The sequence below is a fragment of the Psammomys obesus genome, unplaced genomic scaffold (assembly GCF_907164565.1).
Source record: "Psammomys obesus unplaced genomic scaffold, mPsaObe1.curated_primary_1811, whole genome shotgun sequence".
In the NCBI taxonomy this organism is placed as follows: Eukaryota; Metazoa; Chordata; class Mammalia; order Rodentia; family Muridae; genus Psammomys; species Psammomys obesus.
The window spans coordinates 2998472-3017642 of record NW_026596415.1 but is presented as its reverse complement, the minus strand read 5'-3'; the positions used below and the strand labels follow the sequence as shown (position 1 = coordinate 3017642).

Genomic DNA, 19171 nt, shown 5'->3' with positions numbered 1-19171 from the left:
TGGTCCCTGACAGAAGCCTGGCCCGTGGACACCCACATGGTTCAGATGGGAGCACAGAGCATGGGTATCCGCATGGCCTTCAGTGGTAACATGGAGTACAACATCAACTTGGCCTCTAGCTGCAGCAGGATATAAAGACCCCAGCATGGCACTTGGTGGCAGTACAGTGCACAGACATCAACATGGCTTCAGATGGCAGCATAGGCCACAAACATCCACATGGCCTTTGGTGACAACATGGGCCACAGACATCACTATGGCTCCCAGCTGCAGCAGGATCATGACTCAGACATGGTCCCTGGTGACAGCATGGATCATAGACATTGACATGGATTTGACATGGCCTCAGGTGGCAGTATAGGCCATGCACATGAACATGGCCCCTGGACATTAACATGGCTCTACCTCTAACTATGCCTCTTCATCACTTTGTTCCTCTGTCTTTCCCACCTCTCCATCATAAATTCATTTGTCATAGTGGCATTAGAAACTGCAATGTGCTACTCAACATTTTCCCCCAAATAGCTTTATATGCAAATATCAATTGCCAAAAGTCATTGGTCTGGTTCAAGGTTCCTGGTTTCTGAAGCACCATAAATAACCATTGCTGAAACTCATCTTGGATTTACTGCTGTTGCCCAGAGTCAGGATGACCTTGCAGCTATAGGCAGGGTTTCTTGGGCCAGCATCCAAGTGAACTCGCGACCACAGCATTTCTCCCTGCACACCTCCCCAGACTCAGGGCTGGCCACCCCAAGAGAGACACACACGGTGCATGACTATTGTTCCTGCAGCCTGCAGACATGGCTCTGGCTCTGTGCTTTTCTTCTCCCAGCATGGTGAACGGTAGTGGCAGCTCCATGCTGCAGCTGGCCTGCAGACTAAGGACCAGCTCTATTCAGTAATGCCATGTTCTTTGTCTACTGTGGCTGTGCTCCTAATGGTTCCCATACTCTTCTTCACCACATTCTCACCCACAAGTGGCTCTGTTCTGCCATCTTTCTTTCCAATTTCATGAGTCTATTTTTTAAAAGCATCTTCCCATAGGATCTGCCTTTGTTTTAAAGTTGTTGCAGGGATACCAAGGGCTCTGTAGGGCCTCCATGAGTTCCTCAGGCTCCCCAAAGCTGCCCCTAGGCCCTGTAGGTGAGTGACTTTTGCCATCTTTGATCACAGCCATGCTTCAGGTCTTCATCTTTGGTGGCGATGATGTTCTCCTGGATCTGTGGCATTGGCTCCTCCTTGCAGTCCAGCAGCTCATAGATGAAGTAAGTGTTTGGGTTGACTAACTCAAAGTGCTGGATCTGAGCCCAGATGGCCACTGAGTTGGTCAGGCCACTGCATGGTAGCCACCAATGGGAACTCTTTTACACTTCTGAGTCTGCAGGTAGAATCAGTCTTTTGCAGCATCGAGTGCTGAGGACACAGAACAGAGATTGGGTTGGGTGGGCTCCTCAACCCAGCAGGGTAGTGCCTGGACACTGTTGGCTTTTGCTCTGCCAAGTATGTACTGGTAGGTGGCTTTCTGTGAAGGTAGGATGCTTGATAGTGCTGAGGGATAAGGCCTGCTCAGTGCTTAAGCAGACAGGACTGTAGCCTTGTTCTACAGGCCCCATTGGGAGGAAGAACTCTTAATCATGAAACAGAAGGGTCATGTTCTCATGCAAACAGAAATAACAGCTCTTGGGTATAGGACACAGCCTGCACATGTGGTTTCAGATTCAAACCCAGGCATCTGCATTCAAATTCCATGTTGGCCATCCATCTTGCCTTTCCAGTGTGATGACTGTGGAGCTTGAACTGTGAGAGATGTAGCTGCTGCCGGCATTTGAGCTGTAAAAGGGAAAACCATGCTCTTGTTTCTGGAGCCTTAGTTTAATATGAACTCATTTACTGCTAATAGCAACCCTATCATGTAACTGTGTACATGGTGCCATTAGATTGATGTAGATATTGAAGCACACAGTGGTCACACAGCATGTGACTATCAGATGGGGTCATCCAGCTCCCTGTTAACTGTTGTAAGCAGTGTCCCTTGCTGCTGCCTACACTTGAATGTGCTGGGCACTGCTCCTCTTGCATATGGGTGCTTCTGTCCACAGATTACAGCTTACACAAATAAACCTGCCCTCTTTCCCTGCAGGGGTGAGGCCTTGTTTGTCTTAGTGGGCTCTTCTCACATTTACATGAGCACCGTTTGGTATGAGAAAGGGACTCTCAGGAGAAAAGCAGTCTTGATGTTCATAAAAGTTAATGTTTTTCATTTACTGTTTCTCTTTGATACTTAGACCTAATTTATTGAGCCATGGTTGAAATATTCAGGAGGTCTTTGTGTATTTCTTTCAAAGGAATATGATTACAAATGCACACTGGCCTCTTCTAACTTTTGGAAGACAGGCAAATATGACAAAAAGCCCTATGATTTTAAAGTTTGCATCTTTTTATAGAGAGCCCAGGTTTTCCAGCATCCTGAAAAATTAATGTGTAAGCAGCACTCGAGGTGAAATATTTTCTGGAGAAGCCTTGGAACCCAGAAGCATGTGCTTCTTATAGAACATTCTTGGCCAGGCTCAATCCCTAGAATAATAATCAGGGGCTCCAGGGTGGACCCACTTTCCCAGTTGGCTTTGGCTTCTTTGATGTCATCTCTCATGTCTCATGGGATAAGAGTGGGTGCGAGACATGCTAGGGAGTGGCCTGGAGTTAGACCCATTTCTAAAGGGCAGCCCTGTCCTGCCCTCAAGCCTCAGCTTATTGTCACATCCCCTGGACCCTTCCCCATACTAAGTGAGTACCTCTCTTCAATGCCTCCAGAAATCTCAGAGCTTCTGCTGTGCTCTTGGCCACCCTGCATGTCAACCTCTCTGAGTCAGGTTCTGATCCACTGACATTCAGAACCAGGATCAGCATATATTGGTTTAGTAGATGTTTTTTGGATGAATAAAGACTCATGGATTCATGGCTGAATAAGTGAATGAAAAGATGGTTCCAGAGTGGAGGAGCATAATACTTTGGGCGTTATACTGCAAGGGAGTGGACGAGAAGAGGTTCAGGGTGTGCTTGTGCATGCACTTCTAAGTCATTGTTCTGACTGTCTTATGCCTCTGTAAACTTATTCCCATACCTGTTGGATGGAGTCAAATCTAGGGTATAGATGCCAAAAGAGAAAACAACATGGCTGCTTTCTAAAGCATATACTGGGTGTTCAAATCCACCCCTCTGCTTAAAGTCTTTGGATAGCATCAGATATGATGAAATGGCATCAGCAGTTTGCATTAGAGGAGACTAGAGAAGAGCAGCTCTGAGAACTCTGCATACAAGGGTCATTGCATTATTCTATCCATATCCAAACTTCAGAAAACCTTCAATAGTTTCCTGTTAATTTTTTTAGGCTGATACAGAAGAATGAGGAGGCAAGTGGGAGGAGGTGTAGGATACATTACAGTAAAGAGAAGGGTTGCTGCTGACCATAGGAGGGGCCTGCATCCCTCCTCCATTATCTGCATCTCTCCACAGCCTTCCCCACTTAGCAAAGTTCTACTCAAATTGCAGTTTATGTCCCTTCAAGTTTTGTCCGTCCGTCCATCCATCCATCCATCCATCCATCCATCCATCCATCCATCCATCCTCTCCCTAATAACATCTCTGACCCCTCAGTAATAGCAGTTTCTGGGTTGTAGCATTCACCATATGTCAAACATGGCAGGCTCAGTAGAGTCTATTCTGTGCAGATAAGACATTGTTGTGTGGCAACTCCTGGGGCGTGGGTCCTAAGGCCTCAGGCAGGACATTGGGTGCTAGTGCTGCTTCTGTTTTATAGGGCAGAGAAACTGAGGTCTATAACCATTCTTGGATTGCTGCTGTACTGGACACTAAGACCCATGATGGTCTTGACACACAAAGCATCTGTACAGGGGTAGGACACTTTGCTAGGTAGCCAGCCATCACTCATGCCAGTAAACACTGCACCTCCTGGGTGGTTCATAGTCTTGATATAGAGCGCAGAGAGCACCCAGCTACTCTGGCCTTCCTTGTGATTGCCTCTGATGACCCCAAGCCCATGCAAAGTGTATTCTTACTGGAACAGTTATAGAAGGGTCAGTGGAGGAGAAGGGAGAGCACTTCGGTTAATTTAGCACTCGGTTTACCTGGCTCCACACAATGGTGGTAATTAGAACCCATTACAAGCATAAAACAGCACATTCAGCCAGGCCTGTGAAAATGGGTCAAGAATTACTTTAACAGCCTTGTCTGGACTCTGCTTTCAAAAGCCCTGCCAGCCATTCTAGGCTGCTCACAAAGAGCAGCTATTGATTTCTAAGGATCCTGGGATGGTTGGCAGCTCTGCAGGGCCTTACCTCCTCCTTAGCACAGAAAGCCGTTTCCAGCCTGAGGAGCAGGTGGTTCAGGAGAAGGAGGAGGAGGAAGGGGAGAAGGGCTGCCACATGCTTCCTAGGCATGTGTCTCAGTGAGGCCCAATCCTTTAACTGGCTCATCCACTCAGCAGCTGACAGGCCTACTTGTGGCATTTAGCTCATTCTAAAGACTCATCTACTCTACATCCTTCAGGCTCTGTTTAAGACCATGCATCCTCTGGAGGCTTGGGGTCAGAGGGTGCTAAGTCCTTGCCCAGGGATTGAGGGTCCTACAGAACCAGGGTACTTCTGGGTAACACTGATGAACTCTGTCTGATGGGTAGCAACAGCCACCGTTTATGAAGTACTCCCAAGTGTAGCCTTCTGGAATATTAACTGACAGCCCTTTGAAGTTTGTGTTGTTATTTCCTCTGTTTTGCAGATAAGACTTAACCCCAATGAGTACAAAGTAAGCTGCCCACAGTCACAGTAAGGGAGGGGCAGGTGGATCTAGGTTGCTGTGGAAGCTGTCATGCTAAGGGCTATCCTGACAATCTGGGAAGATGGTCCTATGCTTACTGCAGACTCATGCAACTACAGGGAGCCTCCTGCATTCTCTTGAGGCAACAGCCCTGAGCTCAGCAAGGACTGTTGCTTCTGGCTGTTTCGCTTTCTTTCTCTTCATCAGTTTTTCAGAAACTATGAGGAAAGTGTCACTGTTAACTGCTGTTTTAATGTTGTTTTTGGCTTCTTGGAGTTTGCAGACCAGCAGGAACCAGTGTCCTGTGGGCTGACAAGAGAGGCTGCTCGTCACCTGTTCATGAAGCTGGCTTGTGGATTCCCCATAGGCTGCTCCATGAAGAGTGAGGGTCAACACTGGGGACCTGGTGGCAGCAGTTCAGACAGAGTAGTGACAGTTATTGACACCTGTCTTCTATAGAGACCTCTATTTGTCAGGTAAACTGGATAGCTCATACCAGCTCCCTGCCATATCAATTGGGATTTCAGGAGGCATAAATCTGCATTTCTCAGAATAGAACCTACCAAGAATCAGCTCTGTCATGGACTATCAGTCCATGCCATGAAGGACAAACTTGCATCCCTTCACACAAAAGAGGTTGACTTCCTTCTAGATTTTAAATATCTGTGCAAAGGTCACTGCAAAAGCTACCAAAGCATGGGTTCAAATCTCTGCCCTGCCCCTTCTGACCATGACAGTGAAGTGTATCACTGCACAGTGGCCTTTTCTATAAGGAATGGTTGCCCACCCCATAGGAAGGGTCATTAGGTTCCTAAAGCCTCTAAGAGGCTGGGCACGCAGATCGTCTAGAGCAACTGGTGCAGCTAGTTTTATTTAACTATGCAGGTGCCATGCACTGTTCACAGAGAATCAAGTTCTTCTGACAGTTGCTGCAGAGAGGACCGGAAGCCAGCACTTGAGTTTCACCTCATAAACAGATCCTGAGGCATCTGAGCACATGTTCCTTGTTGTCACTAGAAGAGCTTTAGTTCCTACTGAAATTTGGGGTTTGTCTTGATCTTAACGAAGAAAGGAGGGCAAGGCGTGATTTGCCTGAATGTGATGATATAGAGAACATTCTAGTATGAAAGGAAATGCCAGAGGCTTTTTTACATTCATAATCCTTTTTTGATTTGGCAGGTAATTATGGTAACTCTGGGATCCTCACAGATTTAAACACTCCCTCATAGCCTTGTTATATTTGAAGATCATTGTCCTTGATACTCCAACTTGAAGGAAACACTCAGCTTCCTGAAGCTCTGAAAGTAGCATCTTCCAAGCTCTTTCGTTCCTTCCAAAATACAGTCATGGTCCATTTGACCCAAAGGAAGACTGTTATGTGTTCCTCCTGCCATCCTACACCAGCACTATTACCATGCCAGCAGGCAGTCAACAATATGGCAGTTTTGCTTTGAGGGACTTCCATTTTTTTCTGTGGCTTTTTTTCATTTACCTTCTCAAGGGTTTCCTTTATGACCCCTCCTCCATGTCTTGTGACCGAACATACGGAAGCTTTCACTTACTGGGCATTTACCCTGCCTCACACATGCTGCATGTCTGTGAACTGGCACCTCCTCACACCTGCATTGTGGTCCAATTAGGTGATAGTCTGAATGTCCATTTTGTAATGATGAGCCTCAGGTGCACAGGGCTTTCTCCTTGTTTGTGGGGGGACTCTTTGTGTGGTGACTTTTTTCTTGTTTGTGGGATGTTTGTGGGGTGACTTATCTTTGTCTGTGGGGTGACTTCCCATAGCTCTGCATGGCTGTGGAACAGAGAAGATTGTCAGGGCCTAGTGATGTTACCAAAGGACCAAAGGTGAGAAGTGGAGTGAGGGAGAGAGTGTGGATTTTGTCCTGAAGCTAGTAGACACATTATGGGTATCAAACAGGAGGTGAGAGAATGAGATGTGACTGTGTGAGCCTAAGGGGAGTAGGTTGAAGGGCCCTTGTTCTCTCAGCCCCAGCCTTGCAGTTCCATTGTGCTGCCCTCCAGCAGTTTTGGGAGATGCTGGCCTCATGGCTGCTTTTAGTTTTGTGACAGTGGGATCTGTTTGTGATGCACATTCCACATTGGAGGTTCTCCAAGTCCTGAAGTTGTTTCTAGTTGTATTTGGGTTTGGAAATAGTTACTTGAGAAGCGCTAAGCTCACGTGGCCTATGTAATATGTAAGCTGTTTAGCTGGTTGTGAAGAAATACGCTTCATAAAAACGCCAGGTGAGACAGAAAGCTTGCCTTCACAGATCAGCCTCAGACAGTGAACATCACAGCTTAATGGTGAAGTTATTCCAATCAGGTTTTGTCTCCTCAGTTCCATCAGTTCCTTACCCTGCCATTTCAATTGAAGATTGAGCATTGTCTGATATGGTCAAACCACCGTTGTGGCTTTGACAGCTCACTGTGAGCACATGGGAGCCTTGGGTGAGTTGATGTAAGCATTTGTGGAAAATTGTTTACAAACCCCAACAAAACCCCGCTCCATGTTAAGTCGTGACAGTGGCACCATTTGAAGCTTGCGCATTGTGGAAGCACATCAGCAGGTCCCTCCGCAGTAACGCAGCAGTGGCGGACTTCCTGCTGGTCCTGACAAAGCCCTGGAAGGTCCATGTGGAGAATCTGCAGGCATTATTGTTGATATGTGTGTTTGTTGAATGTGAGATTAACTTAAGCTTTTGTGTAGAATAAGGCAAGTAGGGAAAATTAATCTTTGGTTTCTACAAGCAAGGAGATGCTGAAAGACTCAGTGACTTATCCATCCCCAATTTGTTCACTGCATTGCTTTAAGTCATCCTTGGTGTCATTTTCACTTACAGTTTCATATTCTTGGTGAGGTTAGCATGTTGGGGATATTGGATACCATAAAAGGGATCCTCAGAGCAATCAGATAGAAGTATCAAGTGAACAGAACATATTCTATATTCTATGTACCGAATTGTCAGAGTAAATGAACACACACACACATACACACACACACACACACACACACACACACACACACACACACACACTGAAAATTAACCCATTCAAGGATCACTCAGGAAGAAGGATGGAACCTGGGAAGGCATACTGACTGTGTGTTTCTTGGCATTTCAATTCCTTAAATGGGCTATTACAAAATACTTCCTTTCTCTCTGATTAATAGAAGAATGCTCATTACTCAGAACTTACATAAGGAAAGGAGAAAGAATGGGAAGAAATCCTTGTTATTTTCAGTATACTGGTGTGTTTCTTTGTGCACATTTTGTCTTTTTAATAAAAAAGGGAGCTCCCTTTTGCTTCTTGAGGTGGGATTCAGGTCAGTGACCCCAGCCTATATCCCTCCCTCCTCTGATGGTTAATTTTATGTATCATGTTAAATACTTGTGACAAACAGCCTGATGTTATTAAACGTTTCCCAGTATGTAGCAAATGCTGTGTGAATTCACGGGTGGGAGGGCCAGCCCAAGTGAAGTTGCTTGCACAGGGGTCTTTCTGAAGGTTTAGGGGCAGCATTTTAGAGTACCCCTTACAGTTTGCTGAATTGCATAAATTATACTTGAGTAGCCTTGCATTGGTTACAAGCTACCTTATAGCTCCTCTAGGTTGCTTTGGGATCAGCCAATTGAGTTTGAAAGAACTGAGTTTGGAAGCTTCTGTGGCTCACTGGAAGCTTGGCCAACTGCATGTGGGGCTGGTGCAGTTGCAGGATGCTAGCACCCAGCCAGGGCTCTGTTCTGCCCTCCATTACCTATACTGCCTAGAGCAGGCTCTTGGCTCCTGAGTTCAGAGTTCTCTTTCTGGAAGGTAGTATCAATCCACATGCCCCTTGGAGCTTTCATTATGAAGTTCACAGAGAGGATGGGAAGATTTATTCTGGTCCAGAGTCAGTGGTGACTGAAGTGCTGCTGAAGCATGCTACCATGGTTAGGAAAGAGCTTACTTCCGTTTTCTCACGTGAACCCAAGGACTCAGTGAGTGGAGCTGCATTTGTTCCCATTGCACCATTATCTGGGCATCATCGTCAATTTATTTATTTTCGCACCACTGAGTGTTAAACCCAGGGTCTCGTGCATGATAGGCAGTCTCTCTACCACTGTGAGCTACACGTCCAGCCCCAGCAGGAACTTTCTTGACAAGCTTAACTCAGGCTACCAAACAGCCCTTTGTAGAAGTGTTGTTAAGGTTTGGAAATGCTCCATGCTGTCATCTTCTGTCCATACACTGCCAGACTCGCCCAACTCAAGGAGGGCTATGTACCGCTGGGTGCCCCTTGTGGTGCCATGGTCTCTGGCAGGAAGGAGACTCCTTGAAGCAGGGGCTCAGCATGGGCAAAGGTTGCTCCTGGAGCTGATGGTTTCATGCTTGTCTGTTCCAGGTGGCCGAGATGCATGGGGAGCTGATCGAGTTCAACGAGCGTCTACACCGGGCCCTGGTGGCCAAGGAAGCCCTGGTGTCCCAGATGAGGCAGGAGCTGATCGACCTCAGAGGCCCAGTAAGTGCTCCCTACCAGCAAGCTGGTCTGAGCCTTGCCATGCCCCTCTCTGCACACTCCCTGTGGGTCTGCCCGTCTCCACTGACCACTGTCTTACTTCTGGGCTAGTTCATCCCTGAGAATGTCAGTGACCTAGGAGTGCATACCCTGTTCCTCCATGCACATGTACTTCCACCAGCCTCTCAATGTCCACTTTTGTCAGGAAGGAGAAAAATTACAGTCATGAGGTAGTACTGCAGCCATTCCATGTTCCCCCCCAGTGCTGTGGCCTGAACTGGTTTAGAACCTTCCTCCATGTGTCTATGCTCTGCTGCATGGATTGACGTTCAGTCAGAAAACAGGCTGGGTTTGTTGTTCTTAACTTGGACCCATGTGATTTGCTGGTATGGGTCTTTTTGTTGCTCATTTTTTCTTATTTTTGTTCAATAGTTTGGTTTGAGGAGCATCCTGTATGGGCCTAATTGTAGGGCTTTTCATCCACTCTGTTGACATTTTGATCATGTAATTGTTTGTTGTGGGACTGAACTGTGAATTCTGGGATTCCTGCTTTTCATTCTATTGAGGGTAATAATTTCATTTCCTTTGGACAACCCTGGTTTAGAGCTGCTGATTTAGTTGGGTCATTTCCTTGGCTCAGTCATTCAGTATCTGATGAACACAACCTGCCCTTTAGACATTTACTTTGTTTTCTGTCTTGTGCCTTTTTGAGCTGTGGTGCTGTTCCTTCCATGCATGCCTATCACAGCTTCACCTTTATTTTAAAACTTCCTATGCAAAACATCCAGGTCCAAGTGTTGGCAGGTAAGTAGTGTACACTCTCAAGTATCTAATGCCAAGTTCAACTTTAACAACTACCGCTAGTTTTATTTCAACATACCACTTCCTGTTTTCACACTCTGTATTATTTGAGTCAAATACTGTGCAGTACTTTATTCCTGGTCATCTTACTGTGTGTATCTAAAACTAAGACAATGTTATTCTAGTTATGCAGTGTTTGGTTGGTGTTTCTGGGAGGCCTGCTCTTTTCTGAGGAGAGGTGGAGGGGAATAGACAGGGAGCAGGGGAGGTAGGAGGAAAGATTCGGGGAAGGGAAACTACAGTCAGGATGTAATATATGAGAGATGAATTTTAAAAAACCTTTAAAAAATAAGTAAATATAAATGCTATACCATTCTCACTCCTTACACCCACTAAATCTTTTATAGCAGCAATTATCAGTGTTCAAATGTTCGACTCTCTTCAGATAGGTTCTTAAAATTGGGATCCACATGAGGCTCACACATTGTAAGTCATTGATTGTCTTGTGGGTTTCTTTCTCATAATTTAAAATCGTGGCAAATGTACCTAACTCATTCCAACCATTTCAGGCAGACAGCTCACTATCAGTGATTACCTTCATGTCAACACCCAGCCATTCGTCTCTGGAGACTGGCCATTCTCTCCACCTGAAATAAAACACTAACCTCCCTTCCTTCCTTCTTCAGCCTTCACCATCCACCATTCTGTCTTTGGGAATTTGACTTTTCTCTTATATTTTTGTCTGTTGGGTCCTCCCTCGTCTCTCATTCCCTTGCAGTTAGTTTATGGATAACACTAGGCTGTCTAGTTTTACATTAGAGTTTCCCTGGCAACATCCCTGGGTAGTGCTGTTTGACATGCTCCTTCTGTTTTTCTTTTCCTTGAGCTGTCATTTGGGTCCAGATACATGAAATTGGTTTTGTTTCACTGATGATGTAATTCTGGTTGGGCTGTCTCCTTTCAGGAGTCCACAACCTCTGTTGTCTCTTTTCATGATAACCTATCTTTGGTTATCTGCTAGACTGGTTCCCACTTGTCCCCCTCAAGTAAGTGCCTCCTCTTCTTGATGCCTCTGTAGCCCTGTCAATAAGAAAGGACAGTGTGTCTAGATGTCCAGATGCTCAACTGTGTCTCCCATGAATAGGGCAGATCTTCACGATGGTCCTGTTTCTATGTCTAGCTCTAAGTGCTCCAGCCTTGCAGGGTTGGCTGTAGAGGTGGGAGGCTGGGAGAGGGGAGAGGGAGAAAGAGGGAGGTAGGAAGGAGACTATCTTCCTAAGTTATTCTAGATTGTGCCAAGTTGAACTAATACCACACTTCATTTGTGGCCATCTTATGTGCAGCTGGAGCACATGTGACTTGGCTGTGAGGCAAGTATCATGTGGGGAAGAGAAGCTTTAGCTGCTTCTTTGCTTGATGTTATGGTGACAGTGTCTTATTCAAGTCTAGTTCAGGAAAGTTGGTGCTTAAACATGCACCATTTTCAAAGAGAAAAGTCTCCAGAGTTTTGTGGGATCTGAGGTCTTACGTGTTCACCCAGAGCTGTTTGGAGTTCCTCATTCCTACAAGCATTCCTTAGAGTTTCTGTCTTTCTTTAGAGGACAGCCTTAGCTCCACAACCACTTTCACTTCACTTCACTTCACTTTCACTTCATTTGTGAACAGTGAAAAAGTCAGGTAGTGGAAGGGAAGGGCATACCTGTCTGTCTTTAGAATTTCTCCTCCCTGACCAGGGCGCCAGGTGCAAACCCTGACACTTAGATCCCAGGCATCACCCCCACCCCTTCAGTCCACGCTTCAGTTCCTGCTCCTGAGGCACCAGCCTCTGATGAGCCATGTCCTGGACACAGCGCTCTGGGTGGTGAAGATATCCACAGTCCCATTGTGTGCTGAGTACTCTTCTGGTCTTCTTTCTTTTGGCATTGTGCACTCAAAGTGGTTTTGTTGTTGCTTATTTAGTTTTTACTCTAAAATGTCAAGCCTTTGTTACCGTTTTTGATCACACTGACTGTTTTGTCTTGGAGTTGGAAGGGCCTCTTTGGAAGTATCATCCTGGGGAAAGCAGACTTCCCTAGAAGCAGAACAGTGATTCCTGTGTGTAAGGAGGGCTCTGGCGGAACAGTTATTCGAGCTCTGGACAAAAGGCAGTAGTTGTTTTTCTTCAGGACCTCCCACAGGTGCTCCCCACAGGCCTGGCCGCACATAGCGTTCCCAGAGGTTTCTTCTCCAGGGACAGTTTCTAGGAAGGGACTCACAAGTGATTTCTGAGAAAGGCATTGGGAAGCTCTGACAGTTCCTCATGGTGCTTGTTCCTAATACATTCCCTACTGGGCTCATCTGAGGCTGCTGCGCCTTGGCAGCATGACCTGGCCGGTGACTTGTGGGCCCTAGGAAATGAGATTACATGTGTGACCCCAGGACCCTGGGGTAAGACAGGATGGCCACTCATTCCTAGCCCCTCCTGGCCTCCAGTGTCTTTGCAGCCTGCTTGAGGTCTTTGTTTAAACACTGATTTTCTAGACCCTTGGGGCCCCATTGACCCAGCCTGGCAGTGGCAAATGTATTGAGTTCATTTTGCCTCTCTTTCCCACCCCTTTCGCTCCTCGCCCCTTCCCTTCCTCCGTCCTCTTTGTTGTTTCTAGGTCTATGTTTGCTATTCTTTCCCCCTTTCTCTATATCCTTACCTCTCCTCCCTCCCCTATGTCTGCACTTTTGTTGCCATCTCTCTATGTTTCTTTCTCTGTCTTCTTTTACTTCCTGTGTGTTATTCTCCATCTTCACTTCTCTTTGGCTCTTCCATTGATCTGTCTCAACCCTGTGCATGACTCTCCCAATGCCCCTTGGTTGTCCCATCCTCCTTATTATCTCTTGCTTAATGAACTTTCACAGAAACTACTGCTATACCTGTACAGCAAACCCGTACACCCTTCCTCTTCTCATGTGAGATTTCTGTGGTGTGTGTGTGTGTGTGTGTGTGTGTGTGTGTGGTGTGTGGCGTATGCTGTGTGATGTATGTGTGATGTGCGCACATGCATGTGCATGATGTGTGTGTGTTATGGTATGGTGTATGTGGTGTGTGTGTGTGTGTATGTGTGATTGGTGAGTGGATGAAGAGAGTGTGGTTTCTTCAGCATCTCTTAACCCCTATGTGGACTTACCCATCCCTGTGAGCTAGCCTGGGCCCTGACCTGTATGTTTGTGGCCCTTTGTGGCCATGTTTGTTACTCTGAGTTATCACTTATGTCTACATCTCCTTTCCCCCCTCTGGACTGAGCTTTTGTGTGACAGTGACTATGTCTTCATGAGCCTCTTCTCAGAGCCTGGAGCACATGTCATGTGAATGTGACCACACAGCTCTGGTCGCTATGGTAACACCACTAGCCAGGGCCTTCTATTGTCTAGAAAAGTGGCCTCCCATCCTGCCAGATAGCAGACTTTGATAACCCCTTCTGTGAGCAGCCTGGGATGTGTACAGACTTCTTCCTCAGCTGTTGAGATGTCCTTGCCAATCCGAGAGAAGTATGATTAAAGTTCAGAGATGAGCAAGATGGGTGGACAGTTTGGAGTAAAGGTTCACATTGAAATGGGCCTGTCTCTGTATCTTTAAAATCTCAGACGGACTAACCTCATGTTGGGGTTGATGCTGTTTAAGGACAGAAGCTTAATAAGAAATTTATTTTTTGGCTTGGTGGCAGTTGGCAAATCTCTAATGATAGAGTGCCAAATTGTCTGCGGTCCCCTCAAAGCTCTGAACAGCACATCCAGGTTATAAGAGGCTTTTGAATTCTGTGCATGGCATGTGCATTTTAGCCGTCTGCTCTCGTGCAGATAATTCTGAACAGTGCTGTAAAGGGAGGCTTCCAAAAGTGTATCCCACATAGAAGCTTAACACAGAAATATTAGGTTTTTTACACAAAATCGTCTGGAAAATGCTTACAGGACCCTCTCTAAATTTCTCCACTGAAGGAGTAAAAGCCCCTTCTTGGGTACAGCTTTGTTTTCTGTTGATGGGCAGCTGCCCCAGTGGTGCCATAGCTTTGGAATGCATACCAATGCACCCTGGATTGTCTTGCCTCAGACCTTCCTTTCCTGAAGCCTGGGCTGAACTCTTGTTCCTGGTGTTTGTGCATCAGGCTCAGGGAGCTGGTTGCTGCTCTGAGCTGGCAGGTGCATGGACCTTGGCCACCTAAGACTTTTGGGTACAGAACCTTGCAAATGCATTTCCACTGTGATCAGAGTCATGCGTCTGCTAGCAAGGTGCAGGTCCCAGAGCTGTGTCACCTCGGCACTCTCTAAGGACCTGTTTATGCTTCAGTCACTCACATTTCAAGTGCTGCTTTGCATAATGTGTGGGACACACAGACCTGAGATAGAACCTGTGGTTTGGGAGGTCTAGGTCCAGATTGTCTGATGTGCATCTATCCACGTTGACTGTACTGTTGCTTGACATGGACACAGGCCGGAGAGCCGAGCCAGAGATTGTTCCTGCCTGAGGAGCAATGTCCCGAGGAACATGGATGAGGATTGTTGTCAGGCCTTTCCTGATCCCGTGTTTCTCCTTACCTCTGCCCAGTAAAGGTTCACATGTGCGTGGGTCAGTCAGTTTGGCCCTTAACACCCACGTAGCAGCAAGAAAACTGCAGCCAAAATGCTTTTGGGATTCACTGGTCAGGTTCTTCATTTATTTACCCTCAAGGCTGCCTGAGAAGGATGCACTCTTACTTCCATGGGTCCCATGTAACCCAGGTGCAAAGATGTCATTCAGAAACCAGAGACCCCTGCTGGTGGCGAAAGCAAAACCTGCTTTGATGTACTTTAAGTCCACTCAGATTTCACTGTCTTCCATGGACACTTTACTCAGAATCCATCCTCACCTCCACATCAAGTTAGCTATTGCCACGATCACAGCACCCAGCACTCTTTGCATCTGACTAGTATGTGTTGCTGGCATAAAGGTTTCTCATCATAGTCTTAGTGTAGAGAGAGGTCCTGAGACTGAGGAAACTCCATGACACTCCTGAGGAGCTGGTTGGGTTCAGCTCTCTTCTAGGAGATCAGACTGTAGATTTGCTCTTGACCACTGTGTCCTCCCGAAGTGTGGCTTCTCCCAAGCTTGCATGTTCTGTCTCAGCCATCTTTCTGACCAAGACATGTTCATCTTGCTGATTTTCCCTGCATGGTTATCCTTGTGCAACCCCTCTAAGTATATAATATATACTTTCCTCATTTCTTCCTTTGTGTTAGCTCAGCTGCCTTGTGCTCAATTACACCTTCTCTACCAGGACATTGTACACTTTTTTTTTTCTTTGAGACAGTGTTTCTTTGTGTAGCCTTGACTGTCCTGGACTTGCTTTGTAGACCAGGGTACCTTGGAACTCAAAGAGATTCACCTGCCTCTGCTTCCCTGAGTGCTGGGGTTATAGGCATGCATCACCATGTCCAGCAACTTTGTACTTTTTTAAAAAAAAAAAATTCTTCCTGTTTTTTTTTTTTTTAACTTTCTTGAAGAACTAAAACCCCATCTTGCCTTCCTTGCCTCCATGTGCTTTGTTAGCTTAGGCTTGCTCAGCAGAGAAGTGAGCTGTGTAGCCATCATCCTGTGTGACTTATGGGTCATTCTGGGAGCTTCCTCCCCTCCCCAGTGTGAACGTACATCTGGCCAAGTCTTACCTCTGATTCTGCTTTGTGTTGCATGGAGTATGATTCCTCTGGCCTCTACCCTGTCCGAAACAGGATGTGCCTAACACACACTTGTCTCTTCTGTGGGATGCATGGTTAAGTGACCAGCTGGGAACACATGCATCTTACAAAAAAGATCCTCAATATAGGTACAGAAAGCCAAATCCTTGGCCCCCTGGATGTGTTTTTCAGAAAGTGACCTCTTCTATTATGGAGTGCTGCCATCTCTGTACTCTCCACTGCCAGTGTTTGGGAACTGTAGCCATTGCCCTGAAAGGTCTATGATCTGCTGCATAGGTTTCTGAACAAGATGATTTTGTTGCCTAAAGCTTGAATAGAACACTCTCAGATACTAATACAATACAATAAAATAAAATAATGCCAGCCAAGCACTGGAGAGCTATCTTGTTCAGGTATTTTGATAAACTCAGAAAGATCCCAGCTTGCCTTATTTTTATTCTTTTTTTTTTCTTCCTAGTAAAATGGCTTTCATTATTTCTGCTGTTGAGGAATATCACTGTTGTTGCCAGCATAAGTATGATGCCCCAGTGCAAGTCGCCACTCTGTCCTGTAAGAGCCAGGCTTACAACCAGTGGTTGCTTTCTGTGCCCTCCTAGGGTGCAAGTATTTTCTTATTGGTGTGTGTGTGTGTGTGTCAGGATCGAGCCCAGAGCAGTGAAAGGAAAACATTCTTCCTAAGCTGTATTTGCAGCCTTCTTTTTATATTTTATTTTGAAGCAAGATCTTACAATGTTGCTTAGCTTGCCTTGAGCTCACTTTATAGCCCAGGGTTGCCTTAAACTTGTGATCACTTTGTCTTAGCTTCCTAAGCAACTAGAGTTACAGGTTTGGTCAGAGAGCTTGGTTAATTGTCTTAAAAATATTTATTGAAAAGCATTTATGAATTAAATGTAGAAAAATATAGTCATAAAGAGTATGATAATAGAACTATAATTTTTTTCTGGAGACTTGATTACTTTTGAAATGTGAAAAAAATTATTTGGAGTTGTGGTATATCATGTCTACTTTTATACAGAAAGACAGCTAGTTACTGTGGGAAATATTATATTAGGTTTGTTTCCAAATTAATCTGGCAGCTTCCAAGGCAGGACTGACTCTTGCCCTCCTCTTACCTCTCTCACTGTCTCACTGAGCCTTCCTTTACCACCTGCTCTTGCTGTTCCTGTTTGCAAAGTTTTACTTTTCAACCTCTGTCTTTTTACACACGTTCAAATTTTTCCAAAAAGCACAGTATAATTTTTTTTATTCTTTATTTATTACACTTTATTCACTTTGTATCCCCCCCTGAGGTTCCCTCCCTCCTCCCATCCCAATCTCTCTCCCTTCCTCCACCCTCTGCATGCATGCCCCTCCCCAAGTCCACTGGTAGGGGAGGTCTTCTTTTCCTTCCTTCTGATCCTAGTCAATTAGGTCTCATCAGGAGTGGCTGCATTGTCTTCTTCTGTGGCCTGGTAATGCTGCTTCCCCCTCATGGGGAAGTAATTAAAGAGCAGGCCAATCAGTTCATGTCAGAGACAGTCCCTGTTCCTATTATAGTGGAACCCACTTGGATACTGAACTGCCATGGGCTACATCTGTGCAGGGGTCTTAGGTTAGCTCCATGCATAGTCCTTGGTTGGAGTATCAGTCTCAGGAAAGACCCCTGTGCTCAGATTTTTTTTGGTTCTGTTGCTCTCCTTGTAGAGTTCTGTCTTCTCCAGATGTTACTGTTTCCGACTTCTTTCCTAAGATTCCCTGCACTCTGCCCAAAGGTTGGCCATAAGTCTCAGCATCTGCATTGATAGTCTGCAGGGCAGAGCTTTTCAGAGGTCCTCTGTGTCAGGCTACTGACTTGTTCTCTCTTTTCTCCTTCTTTTGATGTCTATCCTTATTTCAGTAACACATATTATTCACAGGACAGAACGCAGGTTCCTCTCTTCCACTGATCTTGCTGTGGAAACTTGGGTATACATCCTTTTGGCTGTCTTTTATGCATACATATTTCATAGACTTAATAGTATATGCATATGATATTCTTGCCTATTTTTAACATCCATGGGATAACTTATGCTGTTCAGGTTGCTGTGAGACTCCCAAATTCCATTCACGAATATGTGCTGGCTCCTTCTTCTCTGTGCTTTCTGAACATCCTTCAAGGTCTAAGCCCATCCTCTGAGATAGACTTCAATGCCACACTAGTGCTGCCTTGTACTGCCTTTGTTTCAACATGGCGTCTTCTGACATCCCCTAATCTCAGCCATGCATCATTTGGCTTCCCCAGGAGGTAATGACCACTCTCCTGCCTGCAGTTAAAGGGCAACTTGTATTGAACATTTCTGTGCCCCATGCTCCATCCCAACTGCTGTAACACCTGAACAAGCCCGTGACATAGCTATTGCCGTTTCCATGTAGAGAACACAAAGGCCCAGATGAGGGAGCTGCCCCATGTGCTCACTAGTAAGTACAGGAACCAGCTATGCGAGGTTTAAATTTACAGATAATGCCTTCAAATCAAATGTGAGAGGTGAAATCTCGCTTGATCACAGCCATGAGTACCTGCCTGTGTTCTTGCGCTCTTCATGACACTTATCATCACTCTGCACAGAACTGTTTGTCTCTTCCCCATTTGTCTCTTCTTTCCTTGGCTGAGCTCCTGGCACCTGCTATGGACTATTAAATATTTATTGAACAAGTGACTGTTAGCTCCCACTTCTCACCAAGCGTCTTCACCCTGGATGCTCAGAACGTGCTCACTGAATTAAGTGCTGACAGAAACTTAGTCTCCCAGTGTAAGGAGCTATTGCAGCAAGTACCGCCCACCCGGATTTCTTTGATGTCTAAATTGAAACTGTTCCCAATTTGGGCAGGAGGTTATCCATCAGTCCAGAAGAATTTGAATGTTTTGTACTGACTTTCAGAAAAAGACTTCAAGAGAGAAGCCCATGGAGGAGGAAGGGAGAGAAAATGGAGGCTGGTCTGCCCCTGCTCTTACCCATCAGGAGCACAAAGCAAGGCTGTCCCTGAAAGCTATGGATTAGCTGGCAAAAAGGGAAATTCTGGACCCTCACACTCTGAAGGGTGATGGCTAGAGTTTCTTTGCTCTCTAGGCTTGGGTTCATGGCTGATACATGATCCATGCTTCACTTTTTTCAGACTTAGTTTTCACATCTATAAATGGGGTCTAATTTGTTAGACAGGGAAGGCTGTGTTGTGATGTTGTAACAAACACTCCCAATATGTCATGGGTGGGAAACTGCTGTTTCTTTCTTCTTCCTCATACTGCACATCCTTCATGGGTAGCAGGGTTAGGGTTAGGGTTAGGGTTAGGGTTAGGGTTAGGGTTAGGGT

At 45.8% G+C, this 19171-nt stretch overlaps 1 protein-coding gene across 1 annotated transcript in view; it reads left to right on the top strand.

Annotated features, from left to right (window-relative positions):
- The window catches only part of Snx29 (sorting nexin 29), a 425497-nt gene that overhangs the window by 290579 nt on the left and 115747 nt on the right, over nt 1-19171 (top strand). Inside the window, exon 16 of the mRNA XM_055597769.1 lies at nt 9230-9346. Within this exon, the coding sequence (XP_055453744.1) occupies nt 9230-9346 (117 nt within the window). The remainder of the gene's footprint in view (nt 1-9229; nt 9347-19171) is intronic.